This window comes from Podarcis erhardii (genome assembly GCF_964252035.2).
Source record: "Podarcis erhardii genome assembly, chromosome: 5".
NCBI lineage: Eukaryota > Metazoa > Chordata > Lepidosauria > Squamata > Lacertidae > Podarcis > Podarcis erhardii.
Window position 1 is genome coordinate 93,914,869 of NC_138509.1, and position 23,785 is coordinate 93,938,653.

Below are 23,785 nucleotides of genomic sequence, written 5' to 3' on the forward strand. Positions count from 1 at the left end.
CGTTACCTCGGGGCCGTACCAGGAAGAACAGGCACCAAGCACAGGCTATGTTGCAGATGACCAGGCCAAGGACCAAGAGGATGCGGTCAGACAGGCGAGTGCTCAGGCAGCGCACCAGGAAGAAGCCAGCAATGACCTGAAGGCAGGGGGAGAGAAGATGGCCATTTTGAGCATCACAGACTTCTCACATGACTAAACATCAACGGTGCAATCCTATGCATTTCTACCGAGAAGGAGGCTGCGTACACCTTAAAGGTTTAACATATACAGCAGAACCATCATTTTCAAGACAACCTTCATCCCCAGGCCTGGCAAATCAAGAACTATAGTTGATGATCTGATAGTCTTTACTTGGACTGCATTATTTTAACTCATGTCCAACAACTCCTATGGCATGTCTATGCTATAGGGTTTTTTTTTTAAAAAAAAAAAATCTTTTAATTTTCCTTCGTTGTTGTAAGTGTTCTGTTTTATAAAGTGAAGTAATAACTAAAAAATTCATTTAATATAAAATAAAGAACAGTACTTTTTTACCATGACATATTGCAACATTTCTTACTGAAAATCCTTATTCCATTGTATTAGGTCTAATGATTTGCTTGGCATAATTCCGATTATTATTATTATTATTATTATTATTATTATTATGCCACTCATCTGACTGGGTTGTCCCAGCCACTCTGGTGGGCTCCCAACAAAAATAGTAAAAACACAATACAGCAACAAACACTCCTTATTCTTTCATTTATATATTTTTCTGTTACTCTTTCCAGGTGATTTTTCCTTAGTTTGCACTTATCCTGGTTTTAAATTATTGATAGCCTGTTGCTATATGCGTCATAATATTTTTCCCCATACTAAAAATTCCTGTAAAGATATGTTTTAAAAAGGAAACAGCCATTTGGCTTGGAAACGGATTGTTGTCAACCAAAACCCAGCATTATATAACCCTGGATTCAAAGTCAAGCTGTCTTCAAGGGCAGACCCACATAGAGCAGTCAAGAGGTGCATACACCGCCCACAAAAATAGCTAAGCCTTAGTTATCAGTTTATCAGACACTTGGTGAAAATGAATCATGGCAGGGAGTGGGAGATCTATGAAAGTAGGGATTAAGAACTGGATCCGGCTGATGGACTGGATTCCCAATACCTTATTCCCGGTAGCCAACTTTGGCAATGTCATAATGACGACAGGTGACCCAATTTTGCCGGGGGTTAAAGGAGGTTGTCATAACCAGCCTGTCAATCAGCAGTAACAGAACCTTCCTTTGAAGCTGCTCTTCCAGCACCTGTTCACCTTCAAAGGTATAAGTTCCAGTCAGGACCGCAGGACCACCTCTCCCCACATGAACCATCCCAGACTCTGAGGCCCTTCTTTGTGTGCCTCCTCCACGAGAGGTCTGGAGGTCAGCAATATGAGAACGGGGCCTTTTCTGCACTGGCTCCCCGTTTGTGGAATACTCTGCCCAGGGAGGTTCGCCTGGCACCTTCATTACAGTCATACCTCCTGTTATGTTCGCTTCATGTTATGTTCTTTCAGGTTACATCCCACGGCAACCCAGAAGTACCAGAAAGGGTTACTTCCGGGTTTCGCCGCTCGCACATGCGCAGAAGCGCAAAATGACGTTACACGCATGCACAGAAGTGGCGAATTGCAACCAGTGTGTGCAAAGACACGCCGCTGTGGGTTGCGCTCTTTTCATGTTGCAAATGGGCTTCCAGAACAGGTCCCATTCACAACCAGAGGTACCACTGTATGTATTTTTAGGTGCCAGGTGAAAACATTCCTCTTCTGCCAGGCCTTTGGCGGATTAATACCTTACAGCCTTTTAAACATATCTGTGGGAAGGGGTGGGAGCAATTATTTTTGTTGTTGTTTTGGTTTAATTGTTTGCTTGTGTTTTATCTTGGATTTTATTGTGTGACCTGCCCTGATATCTTCTGTTGAGGGGTGGTATATGAATTTAATGAATGGATGAATAAAATCAGCTGTCACGGGGGGGACCCCTTCAAAGTCCTTTTGGAGGAAGTGGCTTAAAGCAAAACAGCTTTCCCCAAACATGTCCTCTTTGCTACACTGAGTTTCCAATGATTAGGACACTAGATACTAGCTTCCCTCTCTAGTATCACTAACCAGATGAGTAACCAGGGCTAGATACCTCTTCTCACACCACTGGAAAGGGGTGGCTTGTGGTAAATAACCTTATCACATTTTCTCTCAAAGTTAACAGGTTGGGCGGTTTGCATAGAGTTTAAAAGCCTGCCCAACCTGTTTAACCAGCGGCAACAGTTGGAGAAATTGGGCAGGGATCACACTTACAAACAAATATACACATTGCAGAAATTGACGTCTCCCTCAAAAACAACTTTCAGTTCTGAAGAAGTCAGACAAAATCACATTTTAAGGAGGGGGGAAGAAAGTACCCAGAGGGATACTCTCACCTTGGTCCCTCGTCTGAGGGCTCTTTGCCATAGGTCTTGGCACTCACCTCCACACCGCAGAGGAAATACATGATGCTGTTCTCCAGCTCCCCAAAATTCAAGAACTTCTGGGTGATTGGGGTCACCATCGTCTAGAGGAATAAAACATACATGAGCATCCAGGAGCATAGGGGAAACCAATGGTCCCCTTTATGTTCCACCACCACACTAAATGGCCTCGGCCCAGTATACCTGAAGGAGCATCTCCACCTCCATCATTCAGCCCAGACACTGAGGTCCAGCTTTGAGGGCCTTCTGGCGGTTCCCTCCCTGTGAGACGTGAGGCTACAGGGAACCAGGCACAGGGACTTATTGGTAGCGGCGCCCGCCCTGTAGAACACCCTCCCAGCAGATGCCAAGGAAATAAACAACTATCTGACTTTTAGAAGACATCTGAAGGCAGCCCTGTTTAGGGAAGTTTTTAATGTTTGATTTTTTTTATCGTGTTTTTAATGTTCTGTTGGGAGCCACCCAGAGTGGCTGGGGAAACCAAGCCAGATGGTTGGGGCATAAATAATAAATTACTACTACTACTACTACTAAAGAGACATAGGAAATGGGGATCTGGGAGATGGCTTTTTCTGGGGCAGCTCCTAAGCTGTGGCGCCCCCTCCCCTTCTTTGGCAATCACTCGTAGCCAAGTAAGATTGTCTTCCATAAACACAGTTTTAACAATGCATCCGTGAGTGACTGTAGGTGTACCTAACATCTTCACTGTACAGCTTTCGTCATCTGCTGAAGATGCTCCTCTTCTCTCTGGCCTTTGACGCCTATAAATTAGGACCCACCCTATTCTTTTGACCTCATTGCTTGGCACAGATTTTAATTTTGCATTACAAATTGCTCCAAATGCAGCCGGGAGGACTTGAGGTGCAGGGCGGGAAACAAAACAAATACCAACAACAAAAACATAATGAGAAATAATTGGCGCTTCCCAAAGGGATAAGTAGTGTGAGAACCAGCCAGGAAGGGAGAGGGACAATCTATACAATGAGCATGGGATTTGCCTGAGCATGCAACACGTCAGAAATGTCACCTACCTCTAGGGCGGTTTGATTGAAGAGCGTAATGAACTGGGCTGTCAGCAGAACCACCACCTCTTCCCTCAGGTACTCTGCAATGACAAATCTCATTGAGGCACAAAAGAGCCAAAACAACGCTGGACGGGACATTATTTCATTTCACTTTTAATCTGTATACCGCCTTTTTATATTATTATACCACAAGGTGGTTCACAAACTGAAGAAACAACAAAGATTGCACACCTCACAACAATCTGATCCGACACAAAAAAGTCACAATAAAAACTTAACTTTAAAATAAACAACTAATATCAAATGAAACAATATTCAACCATCCATTAGGATATAATAGTTAACAGTAAAGTTAAATATCAGCAAATAATAATTAAACAGTTTACACTTAATAATAAAGCATTGTTAAGCAGTAATCAATAAAAAATAATGGCAAGTCACAATGCATAAAATACCATGAAACATACAAAGCCAGGTAAAAGGATCAAACTGAGAAACAAGGACCTGTAAAGTTATTTTTTTAAGAAACTTAACTTTAACCTTAACTTTGCCCCTGCCTGCCTCCAATTTTGTCCTTTCCTTGGAAGACGCTCTGTTCTCAAGGCCCTCTTCTGCCACGAGAGCTACTATGTCCCCACCAGAACATGTGGAAATTGATTGGCTTGTTTTATGAGGTGGTGACGGGGGGAAAAGCTGAGGCAGCATCCTCCAACATGCCAACTTTCTGAACTTGCAGACCAGAAAAGGGAGGCTCAGCTCTAGTCTTCTCCATGTGCCTTCTTGTAGGGCAAGCTTTGGATCAGAGATGGAGAACTTCGGGCCCAGGGATCAGATGTGGCCATAGACCTGGCCCCCAGGGCTCTCCCCCAAGCCGTGTGTCTTGCTTTTTAATCTTTAATGATTTATTATTTATTATGTTTTCATATATGCTGGAACCTTGCCAACAAAGGTCCATATAGTTAAAGCTACGGTTTTCCCAGTAGTGATGTATGGAAGCGAGAGCTGGACCATAAAGAAGGCTGATCGCCGAAGAATTGATGCTTTTGAATTATGGTGTTGGAGGAGACTCTTGAGAGTCCCATGGACTGCAAGAAAATCAAACCTATCCATTCTGAAGGAAATCAGCCCTGGGTGCTCACTGGAAGGACAGATCCTGAAGCTGAGGCTCCAATACTCTGGCCACCTCATGAGAAGAAAAGACTCCCTGGAAAAGACCCTGAAGTTGGGAAAGATGGAGGGCACAAGAAGGGGGTGACAGAGGACAAGATGGTGGGACAGTGTTCTCGAAGCTACCAGCATGAGTTTGACCAAACTGCAGGAGGCAGTGGAAGACAGGAGTGCCTGGCATGCTCTGGTCCATGGAGTCATGAAGAGTGGGACACAACTAAATGACTAAACAACAACAACAAATATACTGGAAGCCACCCAGAGTGGCTGAGAAAACCCAGTCAGATGAGTGAGGTACAAATAAATTTTATTATTATTACTACCACCTGCAGTGAGGGCAGAGAGAGGTGGGTAGACGCTAGTCTACTGCAGAAAGGTAAAAGCCCCACCCACTGCTCCTCCCACTTTTGCCTCTGGCCCCACCCACCACTGCCATGTGGCCCCTGCGAGTCTGCCTGGAAGGGAATGTGGTCCCCTGTCTTTGATGGCCCCATACCCACTACAGAAGAGAGTTCACCTGTCATGGAGCTGAAATTATAGGTGGGAGTCTTCTCCAAAGAGGCTTCTTCATCAGCCAAGTGCCCATTGGGCACATACCGAACCTCGTCACCCGAAACAGCTTCCCGACGCTCCGCAGAGGTGCTGCCGTAGCTGCTGCTCTCCGCTGCCTCCTCGTGTTGCACAAGAGGCTTCGCCTCCTCCTCTTCCACAGCGTCCTGCTCAGCCGCCGCTGGGACCTTTGAGGAGTGCCCCAATGGCGGCGGCGGCAGGTCATAGTACAGCGTCGCAACAATGATCTGCAGAAGCAGCCACACCATGCACATGAAGATCTGAAGGAGTGCAGGGAAGAAAAGCCTGAGCATGAGTGCATCGCCCTGAACCGTCATTTATTTATTTGTTAAATTTATGTGCTACCCTTCATCGGAGGATCACAGGGTGGTTTGCTACAACGACAAGTCCCCCCCTTTTTTTGTAATGTACACAGTATCTTTTTCTGTTTTGTTTTTTCTGCATGGGTACTGTTTGTAACTATACTTTCTATGGACTCAGCTGCTTTAGTAAAAAAACCCAGTGATTTAAATGTGCTATAAACATGCAACACCAGATGGCACCAGAGAGCAAGAAATTTTAAAACACGATTTTCCATAGAGATTTTTTTCCTTTTTTTATAACAATCTAGTTCCTGACTTATTTATAGCGCACACACACACACACACACACACACACACACACACCGTGTCTGGATCCACCCTTTTAAAATAAAGAATATTTTTTTTTTTAAAGGACACAGGAACTTACAGCCAGCCTGCTTGCTGGATCAGGCCTATGGCCCATCTAGTCCAGCATCCTGTTCTCACAGCGGCCAACCTGATGCTTGGGGAAAACGAGTGAGCAGGATTTGAGCACAAGAACACTCTCCTCTCCTGAGGTTTCCTGCAACTGGGATACTTCAGAAGCATGGCTGCCTCCAACTGTGGAAGCAGAGCATAGCCATTGTGGCTAGGAGCCATCGATAGCCTTCTCTGCCTCCATGAATTTCTCTAATCCTCTCTTAAAGCCATCAAAGTTGATGGTAATCACTGCCTCCTGCAGGACCGAGTGCCATAGTTTTAGCAATGCGCCGCATGAAGAACAATTTCATTTATCTGCCCTGAAACTTCCCACATTCAGCTTCTTTGAATGTCCCCCAGTTCTAGTAAAAAAAATAATTAAAAATTGATTATTATTTTTTACAATTTCTTATTTTTATTATTTATTTTGACTGCGTCAGACCAACACGGCTACCCCAGTTCTAGTGTTAGGAAAGAGTAAGAAAAACATCTCAGTATCCTCTTTCTCTATGCCACATATAATTTTGCAAATTTCCAGCTAGAACAATATTAAGGAGAAAAGATACTGATAACTCGTTTGCTAACAGCTCAAGACTAGAAGAACACTTCCACGAAGTCTATTACAAACTGGGGTTTTAAAAGCCTTATTTATAGCCTCATCCAAATAAATGCACTCATTAAGTCTGGATTCTCAGAGAGGAAGCGGATCTGTAGGGACTTTGCAGCTGCCTGGCAATTATTTTTGCACCTTATTTAATGACACAGTCGGCACATTCCATCCAAATATGATTTCATCCAGTGCTGGTTTTGATTATATGAGTCTTTGATCCCCTATTTCTGTCTTATGTTGGAATACTGCCACTTTGCCTCTTTTACACAAGCTCTGATATTTTTTTTTTCTTTATCTTTCATCTCTTTACTTGACACCTGACCGGGCTCAAATGCTTTTCTTTTTCTCTTTTGTTGAATTCTCGCAATGCTCTGCCAGCCTTGTCACACACTGAATGAAATAATAATTAAAAAGTTGAATAGTTGGGGGCAGGTGGTTGATTCTTCCCCTCCAGTGTTTTCCAGCCACAGAGTCAGAGCATAACCATTCTGACTTTCCTCCAGCCTCTTACAAAGACAAATAACTCCTCCCAAAGTTAGGCTGGGTGTATTTGCACCAGAATTAGGCAGGAATAAAGTGTTAGAATTCCTGCTCCATGATTGCAGTCATGGGATTTTTGTCTTTCACATGACGGTGTATGTTTTGACTCCACGGAGTGGGAAGTGAAGGAGACTGGATATTTGTGTTACTAAGTTCTGTGAAGTGGGACTATTGTCCTTTGTTTTGTTTTTTCTCTTTGATGTCTGATGGTAGAGAGAGAGAGGGAGCCATGTTGCAGTGCTCCGTGTGTGTTTATATGTAAATAAAGTAGATTAGCCAAAATGCTGAGTTGCTAAGGTCTGTCACACGCATGATGCGCAAACTCTGCGGATCCCTAAGTGTGCCGGTGTCGGTTGGCATCGGTCGCTGTGATGTTCGGGTGGAAGAAAGCTTTTGAAGCTCCCAAACGAGAGACCAGGAGGGAGAGAACATGCCAATCAGGCGTGTGTCTCTGCCAGGGTCCTACTCGAGTGTAGGACGAGCTGCTGACATAAAGTGATAGGAACTGCACTACTCTGGGACTATTCTGATACAATTAAATGATCCCCCACACAGGAGAACGCCCTGCACGTAGAAGTCTAGTGTGCCAGGGACAACGGTTCCAGCCCTGTCCTTTAGCTGATTCGCTTGATTTTCCAATCACAGGGACATCTTCCTTTTCTACACTACCTGCAATCTGAAAAGGTGTTGCCCATCCTGCCCAATCCACCAAACAGCTGTGAGCAGGGGTGGCGCATCCTGTTTTGTCGCTTGAGAAGAAATGTGCCCCCCCCCCGGTGAGGTTTCCTTTGCCAGATCTCAGGCGTTTCGTGAGATCCCACTGGAAGCCAGTGCTGCTGGAATGGGCAGGCAGCGAAGGCAAGGTGGGCACCACCTCTGGGGCTCCTGCCGCTCAGGACGGGAGCCTCATCCTGCCTCATCCATGGGCCAGGCCTTGCACCATTGTGGAGAGGAGCTTGCCTCACCCATGGGATCAAATGCACCAAGCTGGATTATACATAGTTTCTAACAAAGTGCTTCTACTCACCCCAGGCGATGTGAACTTGTCGACCACGAAGGGCCCCACCTGGAAGTTACAGAGGCGCAGGAACAGGTTACAAGCTGGGCCTGGGGGGGCAAAAGTGGCAAGTCAGGTGTCTAAAAGCAGCATGGCAGCAACGTACAAAAGCTTAGAATCTTAGAACTGTAGAGTTGGAAGGGACCCTGAGGATCATGCAAAACCCTGCAAGGCAGGAATATGCCGCTGTCTCATACAGGAACCGAACCTGCAATTTTGGCATTATCAGCACCATGCGCTAACCAACTGAGCCATGCAGGCTGCAACCTCCATGTTCAGCTTGTTGCGGCATGACCCACCCACTCTCTCTCTTTTTTTAAAAAAAAAAAATATTTATTCAAATTTTAAAGATTACAAAAAGAAAAAAGAGAAAAGAGAAAAATAAAAAAGACAGAAAAAATACAAACAATTAAAAAAGAACAAATCGAACCTTTACATAGCTTTCTTTCCTTTACTTATTTCCTTGACCTCCTCACACCTCCCATTTTTGTATTCTAATTCAATTTGTTATTTCAGCAAATCCTTCCAACCTTGTTTTTATCTTAATAGTTTGTCTTAATATACTATAATTTTACATTCTCTCTTTCACCAATTCATTTTTACTTAATCCTTTATATCATTTCTACTAAAACCACATAATTTTATTTTCCCAACATCTTTCTAGCAATCCTTAATTTTACAATATTTTTGAAGATAGACTTTAAATTTTTTCCAATCTTCCTCCACCGACTCTTCTCCTTGGGCCCGGATTCTGCCAGTCATCTCAGCCAGTTCCATGTATTCCATCACCAACCTGCCCACTCACTCTCACACAATTCTCAGTAGCAGCCAATTCTTTCAAGCAGAGGCGCAGGTTGCCGATGGACATTTGGCCGGCCACCGTGAGACCAGGATGGTGGCTGCGATGGACCACTACAAACAAGCCCAAATTGCACTGACCAATCAGGGTCTTTGTATGTTCTTTTACACGTCTGGCTGTGGAGGAGGGGCTCCTCCTCTCCTCTGAAGCCAGACCAGAAACACAACTGCCTTTTAGAAGCTTGGAAACTTTTATCTGCTAATCTGCAAGGCTGAGGCACATACTGGGAGAAAGAGACTTTGTGCTAGCCACCAGACAATGGCTTTTCCCACCTGCTTTGCCCAACCCTCCAGCCCTAGCAGCCTTTCCCAGACCATGACTTAGGAACAGCAGAAGCAGCTGGGAAGAGTGCAGGAGAGTTCGGGGATTATTCTTATTTTTTAAAAAAATATTTTTATACATTGTGTGCCTTTGCTTTTAATTTTGTATTGTTATTTTCTGCACTGTTACCTTTATAGATTATAGTTTAGAAATTATTTATTGTAATTGTTAAGAATGCATTTCTGTTTAGTTATTTTTTGCTGATATTTAATTTTATTATATTAATTATATTATATTAATTTTATTATATATTACTATTATATTCTAATGGATGGCTGAGTATTACTTCATTTGCTGTAACTTGTTTATTTTAATGTTACATTTTCACGGTGACATTTCTGTACTGGATCACACTGCTATAAGGTGTGCAAACTTTACGGTTTCTTCAGCTTGTGAGCTGCCTTGTATACAGCAATATAGAAAGGCTGTATAAAAATTAGAAGTGAAATGAAAATAAAAGAAACACTGCTTTTCCATGCAGAGGCACTTGCTACATCAGGATATCAAGGAACTGGGTCTACAAACAAGCCCAAATAAGCCTTCATTTGTATTGCACCTTTAAAAAAACCTACACCTTTTTCCTTCTCTGTGTGTGCATTTCAAACTGCAACAATTGCACTGCACCCAGTTTGTTGCTCTGAAAGCTTCCACACTATTTTGTAATAATAAATAAATTGTTCCTGGTTAAGCAGGGAAGGGCTGAGGATTATGCCTCCCGCTTGCTCCATATGAAACAAAGCAAGCATGTTATGCCATACCAAGCAGTTAATCTGCATGTTCTTGTTCCTCAGAGCATCAGAAGAGACCTGCTGGGTCAGGTTAAATAATTATCTGTCTCAGCATCCTGCTCTCCCCGTGGCCGGCCACATGCCAATGAGAAGAGCCCAAACAGGACCGGAGAGCAAGAGAACTCTCCGCACATGTGAATTCCCGCAACTAGGATTCAGAGACATGCTGCCCCTGATAGCAGAGGCAGAGATCCGCCACTGTAGATGTTAACCCTTGATAGTCACATCCTCCACTTGTTCCGTCTTCTCCGTGGCAATTGCAGACTAAACAAATGGTCTGGATTGGAAAATTGGTCCACAAATGGACTGATCTCTACATTTGCTTTCCACCTGTGTCTCCACAAACATCCAGGGAGGTATGGTAATAACAGAAAGCCTCGAGGGGGGAAATGCATAGCCAGGGCAAGATGAAAACCTTTAGAGGACCTGAGCTCTTAAAAGGTTTTGGTACCTCTAAACATATCTAATTCAAAATATTAATAATAAACCACATAACAAAATTTGATTTGTCGAAATGAAACGAAACCCACAGCAAGATGGGAAATGATGTTTGACTTTCTTTACTTCCACCTTATTTATATTTGAAAAAAATTCTCCTCTAAGAACGAAATTTTTATCATATGTGGTGGGAATGTAAGAAAGCGTAATGGTTCTAGGGGTTGCTCGTGCGTAAATCGGCGCCACGCTTGGCTGGGTTACCTGGGTGAACCCTTTCTGTTCGGACAGCCACTCACTCGTGGCTGTCTCAATCGCTGGCAGAATCCGTCAGTGGGCGTTTCTTGAACTTCTTCTGGCAAAGAAGCTCTTTGACGCCTAGTCTCCCTGCGTGGAAGCCTTCTGCGCAGGGAGGGTGTGGGTAGCGGAGGACCCGTGCTCTCCCCGCTGGTCTCCGGCAAGGAGTCATGGAGCCACCTCGCCGATTCCCCCATCTGCCCCCCTTCTCCACTGGTGCTACGCTGATTTCCTTCCCCAGAAGATGGGCTGCTTCTCTCCCTCCCGGGACACTCTCCGGAATCCCTCTGGAGCCCTCCCTCTCCCTCTGGCTCCGATGGCAGTTCCCTGACAGAAAGTGAAAAGCTTCTGGGCATAGCTGTCAACTTTTCCCTTTTCTTGAGAGGAATCCTATTCAGAATAAGGGAATTTCCCTTTAAAAAAGGGAAACATTGACAGCTATGCTTCTGGGAGATTATATATACTGAGATGAAAAAGATGTTGAAATATACATTTATTTTAAAAAAAACAGAAGCGTTTTTACTTGGCATTGTAGCTGAAGGATATTAATAGACAAGATAATAAACCGTTCTTGTACGCAACAACGGCAGCAAGAGTATTATTGGCACAGAAATGGAAACAAGAAGAATTACTGACGAAAGAAGAATGGCAGATGAAACTAATGGACTATGCAGAATTGGATAAGATGACAGGAAGGATCCGAAACCTGCGGGACCAGAGGTTCTCAGAGGACTGGAGTAAATATGTGAACTATTTGAAAAGCAACTGTAATCAACAGATTACACTAGTAGGACTGCAAGAAGTTTTGTAAGAAGGACTATATGAAATATTGCAGGGGGGGGAAATTATGAATAGAATTATTACTTAAGGATTATTAAAAGTAATAGTGAAATTAGTGAAATGCAGATTAAGTGATAAAGACTGAAAAATCTTCAGATGTAGTTGAGGGAAGTCTAAAATATTGTATAGGATATGAACATATGTTATATGATTTATGGAAATTATATGTAAAATTGAATAAAAAATTATTTTTAAAAGGGGAGGGGAGAAAAAAATTCTCCTTTTTCTGATTGATCAGATCCTCAAAATTAATCTTACATAACACATCTGCTTCTATACTTAGTAGAGATAAGGCACCCAGCCTGCCTCATTGCATATTTCTTCTGTTGGGATTTTTAATAGACTTCCACTGAGAAAATGAACACTCAGCTGAGCCATTTGCAGCCATCAATGTTAAAAACCCAGCAATGGAAAAATTTCTGTGGTGCCCCCCTCTTCCCTTGGTGCCCTAAGCATGTGCTTATTTTGCTTAATGGTTAACCCAGCCCTTGCCATAGCAGAGAGGAATATACTGAAGGTTTTTAGAGGGGTGGGGCAGAGGAAATCAGCCTTACCGATGAGTAGCCCAACCTGCCTGCATGCCATGACAGCCGCAAACACCGTGGCGCGCTCCTGGGACGTGGTGGTTCGGGTGAGGTAGCCAAAGATGGATGCTCCTGCTCCTGTGCCCACACCTGCAGGGGAGGGCCAAGTACAAAGAGTCAGAGGGAGGAAGGGGGGACAGAGGACAGAGGCCATCCTAGCTGTAAGTCCTGAAAGACCTGCTCCCTGCCTTGCAGAGCTTTTTCTACCAGGCTGGGGAAGGCATGCCCCGGACTGACTCCAACTACAAAAAAAACTAAGGCTGCTGAACAGACTCTTAGGCTGGGGTTTTGTTTGGGTGTGGGGGCTGTTAATTTTTGTATTGTTATTTTTAGATCTTATTCTGACTTGTGGGTAAATCTTTATCAGATTGGTTGTGTACTTTTTGATGTGTTTCATTTATCATTTATGACCGCTTTTGTTCTACAGTGGTACCTTGGTTGTCGAACTCAATCCGTTCCAGGAGTCTGTTTGGCTCCTGAAATAGTTCGAAAACCAAAGCACAGCTTCTGATTGGCTGCAGGAGCTTCCTGCACTCAGTCGGAAGTCATGTCAGATGTTCGGCTTCCAAAAAATGTTCACAAACCGGAACACTCACTTCCGGGTTTGTGGCGTGCAGGAACTAAGCCGTTCGACAGCCAAGGTACCGCTGTATTTGTAATTATGCAAATTTCTTCATGTTGTAAGATGCCCTGAGTATGGTTCTAAGTATGGAAAGGCAGCATACAGATAAAATGATCTGTGCATGTATGACAAAACCATCACTAAAGCAGGGGGGGGGGCTACTTTTGGCCTGCAGGCTGGGCTCAAGTGCAGGAAACCTTTGGGAGGGTGCATTCCAACAGTGGGCGGGGCTGTAGGTGGAAGTGGGTGGGGCAAAAAGCAAAGCAAAACAAGAATGCGAAATTCCCCTCCAGCGGTATCCATTTTAAATTGGGGGGGGGGAGGAAATAAAAATAAAGGAATACTCTTTCCCTCCCCATTAGACAACAACAACAACAAAAATACATTCACGCCCCAATTTATTTTTAGAAAAGAGGAAACACAGTGTTTTTCTCCAAGACCCACCACCCAAATGCAACTATTATTCAAAAAAAATCTCACATGCGCTAACATAAATACACCCTCCACTCCATCACTTACCTGCCACCAGCCGACCACTCAGAAGCATCCATTTGGAACCACCGACAAAGTACATGAAGTTCCCTGGAAGCGGAAGACACAGGAAAGACAAGCATGAGTTGCAGAGGAAACCAGGCGAAATGAAATCAATTTGCTCTAGAGAAAGCAACTTTCTTCCCAATATAGCAATCCACTAGAAAGCAGGGCACAATTAGAGTCTACACGCCCTTTTTTTCTGGGATCTCCCTCCTTTTGCAGGTGGGATTCAATCACATGCTGGTTGATTCAGCTTGCATGGTTAGGGTGGACTTTGCGCTCTTGTGCAACAAACCCACTTCCCCCACTTTCCTTACTTTTTGCTGTAAGGAAAGTGATGGGGAAAATGAGCTGGAAAGTGCAAGATGCAACCATCACTTGGCAAGTCGCCTGGAAGAGATCTGACATTTTAAATCCCTTAACATAAGACAAGCCTGCTGGATCAGGCCCATGGCCCATCCAGGATCCTGTTCTCACAGTGGCCAACCAGATGCCTATAGGAAACCCACAAGCAAGAACCAAGGACAACAGCCCTCTCCTCTCCTGTGGTTTCCAGCAAAGTTTAGCTTCCACCTACCGTGGGGGAAAAGGGACGCGGGTGGCGCTGTGGGTTAAACCAGAGAGCCTAGGACTTGCCGATCAGAAGGTCAGCGGTTCAAATCCCCGCGACAGGGTGAGCTCCCGTTGCTTGGTCCCTGCTCCTGCCAACCTAGCAGTTCGAAAGCACGTCAAAGTGCAAGTAGATAAATAGGTACCGCTCCAGCGGGAAGGTAAACGGCATTTCCGTGCACTGCTCTAGTTGGCCAGAAGCGGTTTAGTCATGCTGGCCACATGATCCAGAAGCTGTACGCCGGCTCCCTCGGCCAATAAAGCGAGATGAGCGCTACAACCCCAGAGTCGGCCACGACTGGACCTAATGGTCAGGGGTCCCTTTACCTTTACCGTGGGGGACTGGAGTCTCATCTGCATGCTTTGACCCCAAACACAACCACTGCCCCTGCCGCCACCACTCTCAATGCAGCCCCCACTTACCTGCTATCTGAAACAAGTTGGCGAAGAGGATGATGGCCTTGGTTTTATGGGTACGGTCAGACCAATATCCAAACAGCGGGCCTGTGATCAGCCCGGCAAAGCTAAAGGCAGAGATGCCCAGGCCCAGGAAGTAGGGCTCAGCATTGAGAGTTTGCAGGTAAGCCCAGAGGGTGGGCAGGATCACAGCTGCGGAGAGGCGAAAAAATAAACTCCAGTAAATAGAAAGTATCAAAAAGAGCATCCATCAGAAGTGGCTTCCAGAAAATATTATGATTAATATTATCGCTATTTAAATTTGTATACCCGCGGGTCTCAGGGCAGTTACAACATAAAAACACAAAATACATAATAAAAGTAAATACAAAAACAACCCAATTTTAAAAGGACTTTGGATGTCAGTCAGCCAAAGGCCTGGTTAAAGAAGAACCTTTTTGCTGGTAACCGAAAGGTGTATAATGAAGTCACCAGGCAAGTGGCCCTGGGGAGAGCATTCCACAAACTGGGAACCACTGCAGAGAAGGCCCCGTTCTCGTCTTGCCGCCCCCCCCCCCCGACCTCTTGTGAAGAAGGCACACAAAGAAGGGCCTCAGATGATGATCTCAAGGTCTGGGTAGGTTCATATAGAAAGAGGTAGACATTGAGGCATTGCAGTTCTGAACCATTTAAGGCTTTATAAGGTTTAATGCTTTATAGTTATGAGAGAAGGGGTGCCAACTTGAATAAAATATTGGGAAAGGGACAAGCCCCATCCCACACAATCGATCACATGACACGCTACATGCACATCATTTGTTTGGCAATGCCCATCTGTTTTGGGGGGGCAGCCCCCTCAAATATTTTATTGGGAGGGCCAAAGACCCCTCAGCCCCTAGGAGTTGCCTTCTATGTGTGTTGCCATGAGAGTTGTCCCATGGTCTCTGCATTTCCCCCATGCTTTCTGAAACTCTTGTCTAGTGTGATCTCAAATTGCCTCTGTTAATCTAGCCAGTTCAATATACTCTTAGCAGTTTATCTTGTCATTCCCTTTTTGTTGGCACAGTTTCTTTTTCCAGTTCACAAAACACTTCACAAAGGTGTGCCCTAAAATACATACCTGGACTTGCTTCAATTAATGTCTGCAGGAGACTTTGTGGACATTTAAGTTATAATTAGAAAAATCTTAATAATTATTCATAAAGGAAACAGTTTATAAGAAGTAAATAAGGAGGTCAGATACAGCAGAAAGGAAGTCTTTTATTTGGTTGTTTGTACTGTTGTGTGTTGTGTTATGTTATGCTCACTGTTACAACATGTACTTCTCTTTTTTTTAACTCTCAAAACCCTGTGAAGCAACCTATTGGTTGTATTGTCACATCTGCATCCCACACTTAATCAAAGAACAGACAAGCATCATTTGCTGCAAGGAGAACGCAAGGCAGGTTGCGGGTTCAATCCCTACTGGCATTTCCAAGTATAATAATAATAATAATAATAATAATAATAATAATAATAATAATAATTTATTTATACCCCGCCCATCTGGCTGGGTTTCCCCAGCCACTCTGGGCAGCTTCCAACAAAGATTAAAAATACATTAAAATGTCACACATTAAAAACTTCCCTGAACAGGGCTGCCTGTATGGCTGGGAAAGATTCAATTCCTGGAACCCTGTAGTTTCACTGCCAGCCAGTGCAGACAAGATGGAACTAGATGGGCCAACGGTCTGACATCATACAAGGCAGCTTCCCGTATTCTTATGCAAAACCAAAGCTCTGCTAGATCAGGCCACAGGTCCAACTGGTTCACCCATCCTGCTGCCCACAATGGCAAGCAAGGCTTGAAGGCAACAGTCCTCTGCTATTATTGCTCCCCAACCAACACCTTTCCACGTGGCAGGCTGCCTCTGCTCCTGAATACATCATGGTGACTAGGAGTCATTAATATCAGGAGTGACACCGTGCAAGCTGCAGTTATTTATTAGCAAGAAACTGATCTGCACAGACTGGGTGGAGTGTCCGGCCTCATGTGCACAGCAGCTCCTCCCTTGCTTGCCATACGCCAGGAAAATTCCTGCTGTGCTGGTTTTTGGGTGTAAAAATGGCGTCGAGGGGAGGTTTTGTCAAACTGGCAAAAAGTCAAGGAAAACCTGGGTGTACGGCAACGTGATGGGAAAAGCAGCTCAAAAAGCTTAAAATCACTACTTTGCGGTTAGGTTTCCCCCCCAAAAACTCGACAATTTTGGGGTCTTCCTATAAAAAAGCTTAATGTACCCATGGATTAGTTGCTGAGACTGAAAGTCCCCACCAGCCCTCCCCTCCAGAGCTTCTCCCAAGCAATAGGAGACTGTGCCTGTGTGAAGCTAACTTCCCAGCCCTTTTCATGACTCTTCTGGTTCTGGGAGACCAGGTGGGAGGAGAGCATGTCGCAGCGCGGGGGGGGGGTAGGGCTCTTCACCAGGACTCTTCACTAGCCGGGCCTATCTCTGCCTCTTGGCCTCCCTCTTCTCCTGCTCAAGCTTGTGTCTCTGATTGTGGACTTCTCTGCCACAGACTCTCCCAGCTCATTAAGTCTTTGACTGGATGTTCATGAGTTCAGGTCTTATAGGTGGGGCTGTTATTGGTTGGTTGGTTGGTTGGTTGGTGTTGCAGTGTGTGTGTGTGTGTGTGTGTGTGTGTGTGTGTGTGGTGTTCTTAATTTTATTATGTGTTTTCTGTTTTTATCTTGTATTTTTACGTTGCAAACTGCCCTGAAATCTACATATGAAGGGCGGTATACATTTTTAATAATGAAGAACATGTTTATCTCCACTTTCTCCAGGCATAATTTTGTACAACTCACAGTCATGTCTTGTCTCACCTTTTCTCTAAATGAAACATACACCTATTCTCTAAATTTTAAATCCTCCAAGATTGCAACTTTTCCCCATAGGGAAATTGTTGCATCATTTTGGGTTCCCTTTTCTTAACACCAAGATCAAGTATTAGAAGAAAAACCTCCCCACTGTCCACTTTATCCACACTGTGCCTAATTTTAGGGATCTTTATCACATCCTCCTTTAGTCACGTTTTTCTAAGCTTTATCCCTCCAATTGTCCTGCAACTATTATTGATTTTGTACATTTGTCTCTTGGCTTTCTTCCGTGAGGGCTTTCAGAATTTCTTCTATCCTGGCACTGACAAAAACCCAGGCCTGTTCAGTTTCTGCAAGGCTGCTGCTTCCGGCACCTTGAGAATAGTGGGAGGAATCTCACATTCAAGGGTGAGCCAATGTGAGGACTAGGGAGCTGTAGTCCAACAACACTGGCCTCACCCCTGACCTTGGCAATGCTGTCTGAGGCTGATGGCACCTGTGGTCCCTATTGCCTACCCCCTCTGACTCCAATCATGCTTACTCCCGCATCTTACCCCAAAAACATTTCCATATGCCCAAGCCTATTATGTCCTTACTCTGGAGTATGGCCTGCTAACCTCTTCTCATTCTCACAGGGCAGAGGAACAGCAACCCAAACAGCTAACCTATCCAAGGACAATTGGCAAGCTTCTAGAAGTCAAAGGTTAGGATGCAGAGATACTAGTTTCCTGGGTTAAACCATTTGCAACTGGAAAACAAATTCACAAGGCACAGCATTCTGGACTCCACCAGAGCAAACCAACTGCACAGGTTGAAAGTGGTGAGAAGTGAGAGTTGGGTATGTTCAGCTTGGAAAAGAGGAGACCGAGAAGAAATGCGATAGCCATCTTCAAATATCGGGAGGGGTCGCACATGGAAGAGGGTGCAAGCTTGCTTTCTGCTGTTCTAGAGCGCAAGAATGGATCCAATGGATTCAAGTTACAAAAAAGATTATTCTGACTAAACACCAGGAAGAACTTTCTGACAATAAGAGTTGTTGGATAGCGGAACGGTCTCCCCCGGGAGGCTGTGGAATCTCCTTCCTTAGAGGTTTTTAAGCAGAGGTTGGATGGCCATCTGTCATGGATGCTTAAGTTGAGATCCCTGCATTGCAGGGGGTTGGACTAGATGACCCCCGGGGTCCCTTCCAACTCTAAGATTCTAAGTGATGGGCACGGCAAAATACTTCTTACAGTCACCGCCTCCCACGTATCTGGGAATGGCAGAAGCAGGAAGCAAAGCAGGTGTGTGTGGAAAGTTCAGGGCTAAAGAACTGCACCTTCTCAAACTTAACCACGCAATTCATTTGATTATCTACAGGCCAGGATCTTGTCAAGGCAGGCATGCTGAACAACTGGCAGAGGCACAAAAACCTCAAAACACTCAATGTGCACTTCTGGTACATGCAATAAAGATGAGAATCTCTTTACGAAATCTGCATTAGATCAGAGCATGGGGAGGCAACCTAACGCCCGGGGGCTGGATCTGGCCCCATCACCTTCTAAATCCGACCCGCAGAGGGTCCAGGAATCAGCGTGTTTTGACATGAGTAGAATGTGTCCTTTTATTTAAAATGCATCTCTGGGTTATTTGTGGGGCATAGGAATGTGTTCTCCCCCCCCCCCAAAAAAAATATAGTCCGGCCCCCACAAGGTCTGAGGCACAGTGGACCGGCCCCCTGCTGAAAAAGTTTGCTGACCCCTGGATCAGAGGATCAAGCCAGGGAGGCTCCAAGCAAACTGGACTTCCTCCGTCACCAAGCTCCTCCCCTTAAAACCTGAGCTTCCTAGGGGCAGAGTGTGCTACTTCAGCAGCAAGGGAGCCCTTTCTTGAGGACCTCTTGGCCAGAAAGAGGGGAAAGGGAGGCTGTTCTGCACTTTGTGCTGTGTGTGGGGGGGGGGGTGTTTAGCTTATAAGCACCAGAGCAGGGACTGTTTTGTTTTGCTCGAATGCAAGTCACTCCCCTGGAGCCTTTTTTGACTGGAGACCTGGGTACCAGAGTTGTAAAGGTATAATAAAAATAATAATAAACACCAGCATGATGAGACCAGCTTCAACTAAAACGGTATGTGTGTATGTCATAGGAACCAACTCAGAAGAGCTGAGGTCCCAGTAAAATATTTGAGGGGGTTGTTCCCCATGTTGATGGGGGCATTGCCATTCAAATGGTGTGTGTGTGTGTGTGTGTGTGTGTGCGCGTGCACACGCGCGCGCGCCGCATCCTGGAACAGATTACATGGGGTGGGGCTTACCTGCCGCCCCATTTTATTCAAGTTGGCACCCCTGGCGTGTGTAAATATGTGCATGTGTGTGAGGGGGGGAGGGAGGGAGGGAGAGATCAAGCTACATATAAAATTGTGGGGTACCAAATTTAATAATACACACAACAACAACACCAGCATGTTGAGACCAGCCTCAACAAAAACCGCGTATACAGTGGTACCTCTGGTTAAGAACTTAATTCGTTCTGGAGGTCCGTTCTTAACCTGAAACTGTTCTTAACCTGAGGTACCACTTTAGCTAAAGGGGCCTCCTGCTGCCGCTGCGCCACCACCGCACAATTTCTGTTCTCATCCTGAAGCAAAGTTCTTAACCCGAGGTAATATTTCTGGGTTAGCAGAGTCTGTAACCTGAAGCATATGTAACCTGAAGTGTCTGTAACCCGAGGTACCACTGTATATGTACGTGTATGTGTGTGTGTGTGTGTGTGTGTGTGTGTGTGATGAAGCTATATATAAAATTGTCAACTCTGTATCCAGGGTCCAGAAACTCCCCTGGTACTTCCCCCCTCCCCCCCCCTGTGCCGATGCCCATCCCATGCCCAGGGAATCTCACCGTACTCAATTCCTCCCGACAGGAAAAGGAGGCCAATGGTGAGGTTGGTCCATTTCTTCTTCCGCTGCACATCCATAGACACCTGGCGCTGGGTTCTCCCCGGGGACAGAGGCGGCCCGTCGAAGGAGCGTGGGGCCGAGGTCTCCTCCTTCCCTCCGGAGAGCTCAAAGGGCAGCTGGAGGCGGCGGCAGCGGTGCCATCTTCCTCCTCCTAACCCTCACCATTCTCCCTGCCTCAGCAGCAGCAGCAGCAGCGTTCCTCTCCAGCCCTTTTTACGCACACGCCCATCCAGCGCCCCTTTGGCGCTCTCCCTCTCGCCGCCCGCAACCTGCGCGTCGCTGCAGCTGTTTTGCCCGACCAAGGCAGCTGCAGCCGGGAGAAAGTTTATTGAATGGTCGGCGAGCGGGCGGGACGAGCGCGCGCAGCAGCCAATGGAGAGCGCATCCTCGTCCCCCAGCCTACCCGGCTTTCCCCCCCTCCTGCTGCTAACCTGGCATCGGGAAGGAAAGGGGCCGGGCGGCCAATGGGAGCGCGCCTCCTCATAGACACATGCAAAGCATCCCTAAGTCACCTGGCCGAGAGCTCTCTCCATTCGCGCAGGAGGCAGGTTGGGCGCCTCGCTGTATATTTCCTTAGGCTTGTCCGCCAGATTTTACGCACCCGCGTCTTGGGAACGTAGCCTTGCACTGAGTGGCGCATCTGGCACAGGGTTGCCTTCTGGCCAGAGACTCTGCAGGATTGCAAGGCAGGGAGCGAGTCCCATCCTTTTACCTTTAGATGCCGCCCTCGGTATTGGAACCTGGTGCCTGCGCTCTGCCGCTCAGCTACGACCCTTCCGAAGTGGGATTTTGCTTCCAAACAAGGAGTAAAAAGCAGGGCTGTCAATGGATGCGGAAGCCGAAAAGGCTTTCTTTTTTCTGCTGGGCGTGCAATGCCGGGAAGGGCTTCACCAGCTGAATTTCTGCATTTTGCTGCAACGCTAAAACGCACAGGAAACCCACCTAGAACAGCAGTCTGGTAGCTCCTCTGAACAGCTCATAGAATCATAGAGTTGTTAGGGACCCCCAGAGTCATCTAGTCCAACCCCCTGCAATGCAGAAATCTCAGCTAAAGCACCCATGACAGATGGCCATCCATGATGTGAAGGAGTAAAAGGTTGTACTTGGTGGTTTTTCTTCCTCTTGTGAATAACCATAGCTTAGAGGTCACTAAGGAAATCAGACTACCCTCCAGCAGGGCCAGGGCCTTTTCAGTGATGGCTCCGACCTGGTGGAATGCTCTGTCCCACGAGACTAGGGCCTTTCAGGATTTAACCTCCTTCCGTCTGGCCTGTAAGACAGAACTATTCTGCCTGGCCTTTAATTTGAATTCAGCCTGATCTTTTATTTCCCTTCTCTTCCTTTCCCCTCCCCTTTTATGAAGATCACCCACTCTGAGACCTCACAGCTAATTCTCCCCTGGCCTCCTCACTGGCCCAAGTAGGACCAATTCAGCTAGCTAGCCCTGGGGATTATCTAATTGATTTTTTGATTTTTGAATTTTATTGTTATTCGTGTTTTTATACTGTATTTTATGCTGCTTTTATAATTCTTTTAAAGTGTTTTAAATTTGTTGTTAGCCTCCCTGAGCCCGGTTTTTGAACCGGGGAGGGCAGGGTATAAATAAAATTATTATTATTATTATTATTATTATTATTATTATTATTATTACATTTAAGCTGCAGCATCGAGGTGGAAGAAATTCAACAGGTGATGCTTCTGCCCGCATGCAGATTCAGTGATGGGTAAAGCTTCACCAGTTGGCTTTGTGGTAGCTCTACACAAGCCAAGAGCCCAGCAGTCCTACCTGAAATAATTCAGCAGCTTTATTTACTGGCTTGGCTGTGCAAATATACAAGCGATACTTGGATGTGTTTGGAAGAAAAGGTCTCCCCGAGGGTGTTCCTCTGATGAAGAAAGACCAGGGCCAGCTCAGTAACTTTTGCTGCCTGAGGCATGATGGCACCCTCCACCAAGGTGCATACAGAAACCAAGTGGACTGGCAGCTGAATCATACTCCAGTTCTGGTGAAAGGACAATTTCTTGCACTGCACTTGAGGGCAGCAGGTTGGCACAGGGGGTACAAAGCAGGCCACGTGGCTCTCACCGCTCTGTTCCCTCCCCACTCCTCAGTATCTGCCACCTGAGGCAGTTGCCTCTCTTGCCTCATCATAGGGCCAGCCCTGAGAAAGATCACCAGCCACACATTGCAGCTTGTTAAGGGCAATTGCTGCCTGGAAGCAAGACCAGGAAGCTCATCAAGTCCCCAGGTGAGCTACTATCGATTTGTAAACTTCTTTAGGAGCCTCCCCCTCCCCCCCCCCCCGGCTGAAGTGTGGGGTACATATTATTGTTATTACTCTTAATTGTAAAAAGGACATGATATATGGTCAGTCGGCTGTATTCAGCATGTGCTGGGTCACAGGTGGTGCAAAGAATCCATCGGGGGCCTTAAGTGCTATGTTAAATTGACCAACTACAAAGAGGTTGCCACTCTGAGTCGTGGCATTTCTGTCTCTTATGATGCTAATAAAATAGGTGGATAAAATCTTGGAAGCCAGAACTGGTCCAATCCTGCGCAGATGGAATGGGGAAAGTTGCAGCAACACAAGAGAGGAAGAAACCGCTCAACTCCCACAATACCATTGGCTCGATAACTGAAATTATTTAAAAGAGCAGCGCCCAATGCACTCCAGGCAATGTAAAGGAAATACTTTAATTAATAGGCAGTTAATAATTCTCAAACACTCGTATGCATCGTTGAATATTCAATGGCAGCATTTAAAACACTATATATATATATATATATATATATATATATATATCACTCAAGAAATCACTCAAGATATCTCTCAAGTAATTAAGGAACAAAAGAAGAAAAGGCACACTAGCCTGGGAACTTCCTCTCTGCCCAGAACATTGGAGGCTATACACCACACCCCCTCTACAGTATTTATAGGAACTCAAACACTGAGATCCTGCTCTGTTCCAGTAACAAGAAGCCGAAAGCACCAGCCTGAAGATGACGAGTGAGACCTCGTCGAAACGTCGCCTAGACACCCCAACTTTTACACGGGAAGACACCCGAGGACACCAAAACCTGCATTCCTGTACCCGTGAAAATCTACGAAAGCAAACATATATATATATATATATATATCGTAAACCGCCCTCTAATCCTCAGACAAAGGGCGGCGTGGAATTTTAATAAATAAAATAACCACACGGTGCACCGTAATGCTTAAATTTATGCAAGTTAAAGTTTTTTTTTTAAAAAAAGTAAACGCTGGATGAAAAATATATAAATGAGATAGAATGCATTTAAAACAGGGTGATATACATACACGGATAAATATACGTATACTCTACACACACAAATATATACTGTATTTATTACTCCTGCCCCGCCCCTTCCCTTTATTGCAGATTTAAAGGTCGGGATCTTTTTTGACCTCTTTCGGGCTTCAAAGCAGACTTGTGCGCGTGCGCAGCTGAGGGACGCCCCCTCCCC

General features: G+C 45.5%; 1 protein-coding gene across 2 annotated transcripts in view; it reads right to left on the reverse strand.

Moving 5' to 3' along the window:
* Positions 1–20,643, reverse strand: part of LOC309342222 (major facilitator superfamily domain-containing protein 8-like) — a 31,412-nt gene extending 10,769 nt beyond the window's left edge. The window contains exons 1-9 of one of the 2 annotated variants that reach the window (XR_014156716.1): positions 20,237–20,643; positions 14,533–14,718; positions 13,486–13,548; positions 12,315–12,434; positions 8,191–8,270; positions 5,200–5,512; positions 3,522–3,595; positions 2,490–2,573; positions 7–136 (exon numbers count right to left, since the gene is read on the reverse strand). Coding sequence is in view for 1 of the 2 variants with exons in the window: in XM_081862622.1 (XP_081718748.1) it covers positions 7–136; positions 2,490–2,573; positions 3,522–3,595; positions 5,200–5,512; positions 8,191–8,270; positions 12,315–12,434; positions 13,486–13,548; positions 14,533–14,718; positions 20,237–20,312 (1,126 nt within the window). In the remaining variant the exon portion in view is untranslated. The remainder of the gene's footprint in view (positions 1–6; positions 137–2,489; positions 2,574–3,521; positions 3,596–5,199; positions 5,513–8,190; positions 8,271–12,314; positions 12,435–13,485; positions 13,549–14,532; positions 14,719–20,236) is intronic. The other variant, XM_081862622.1, reaches the window with a different exon arrangement.
* Between the last annotated feature and the right edge of the window lie 3,142 nt (positions 20,644–23,785).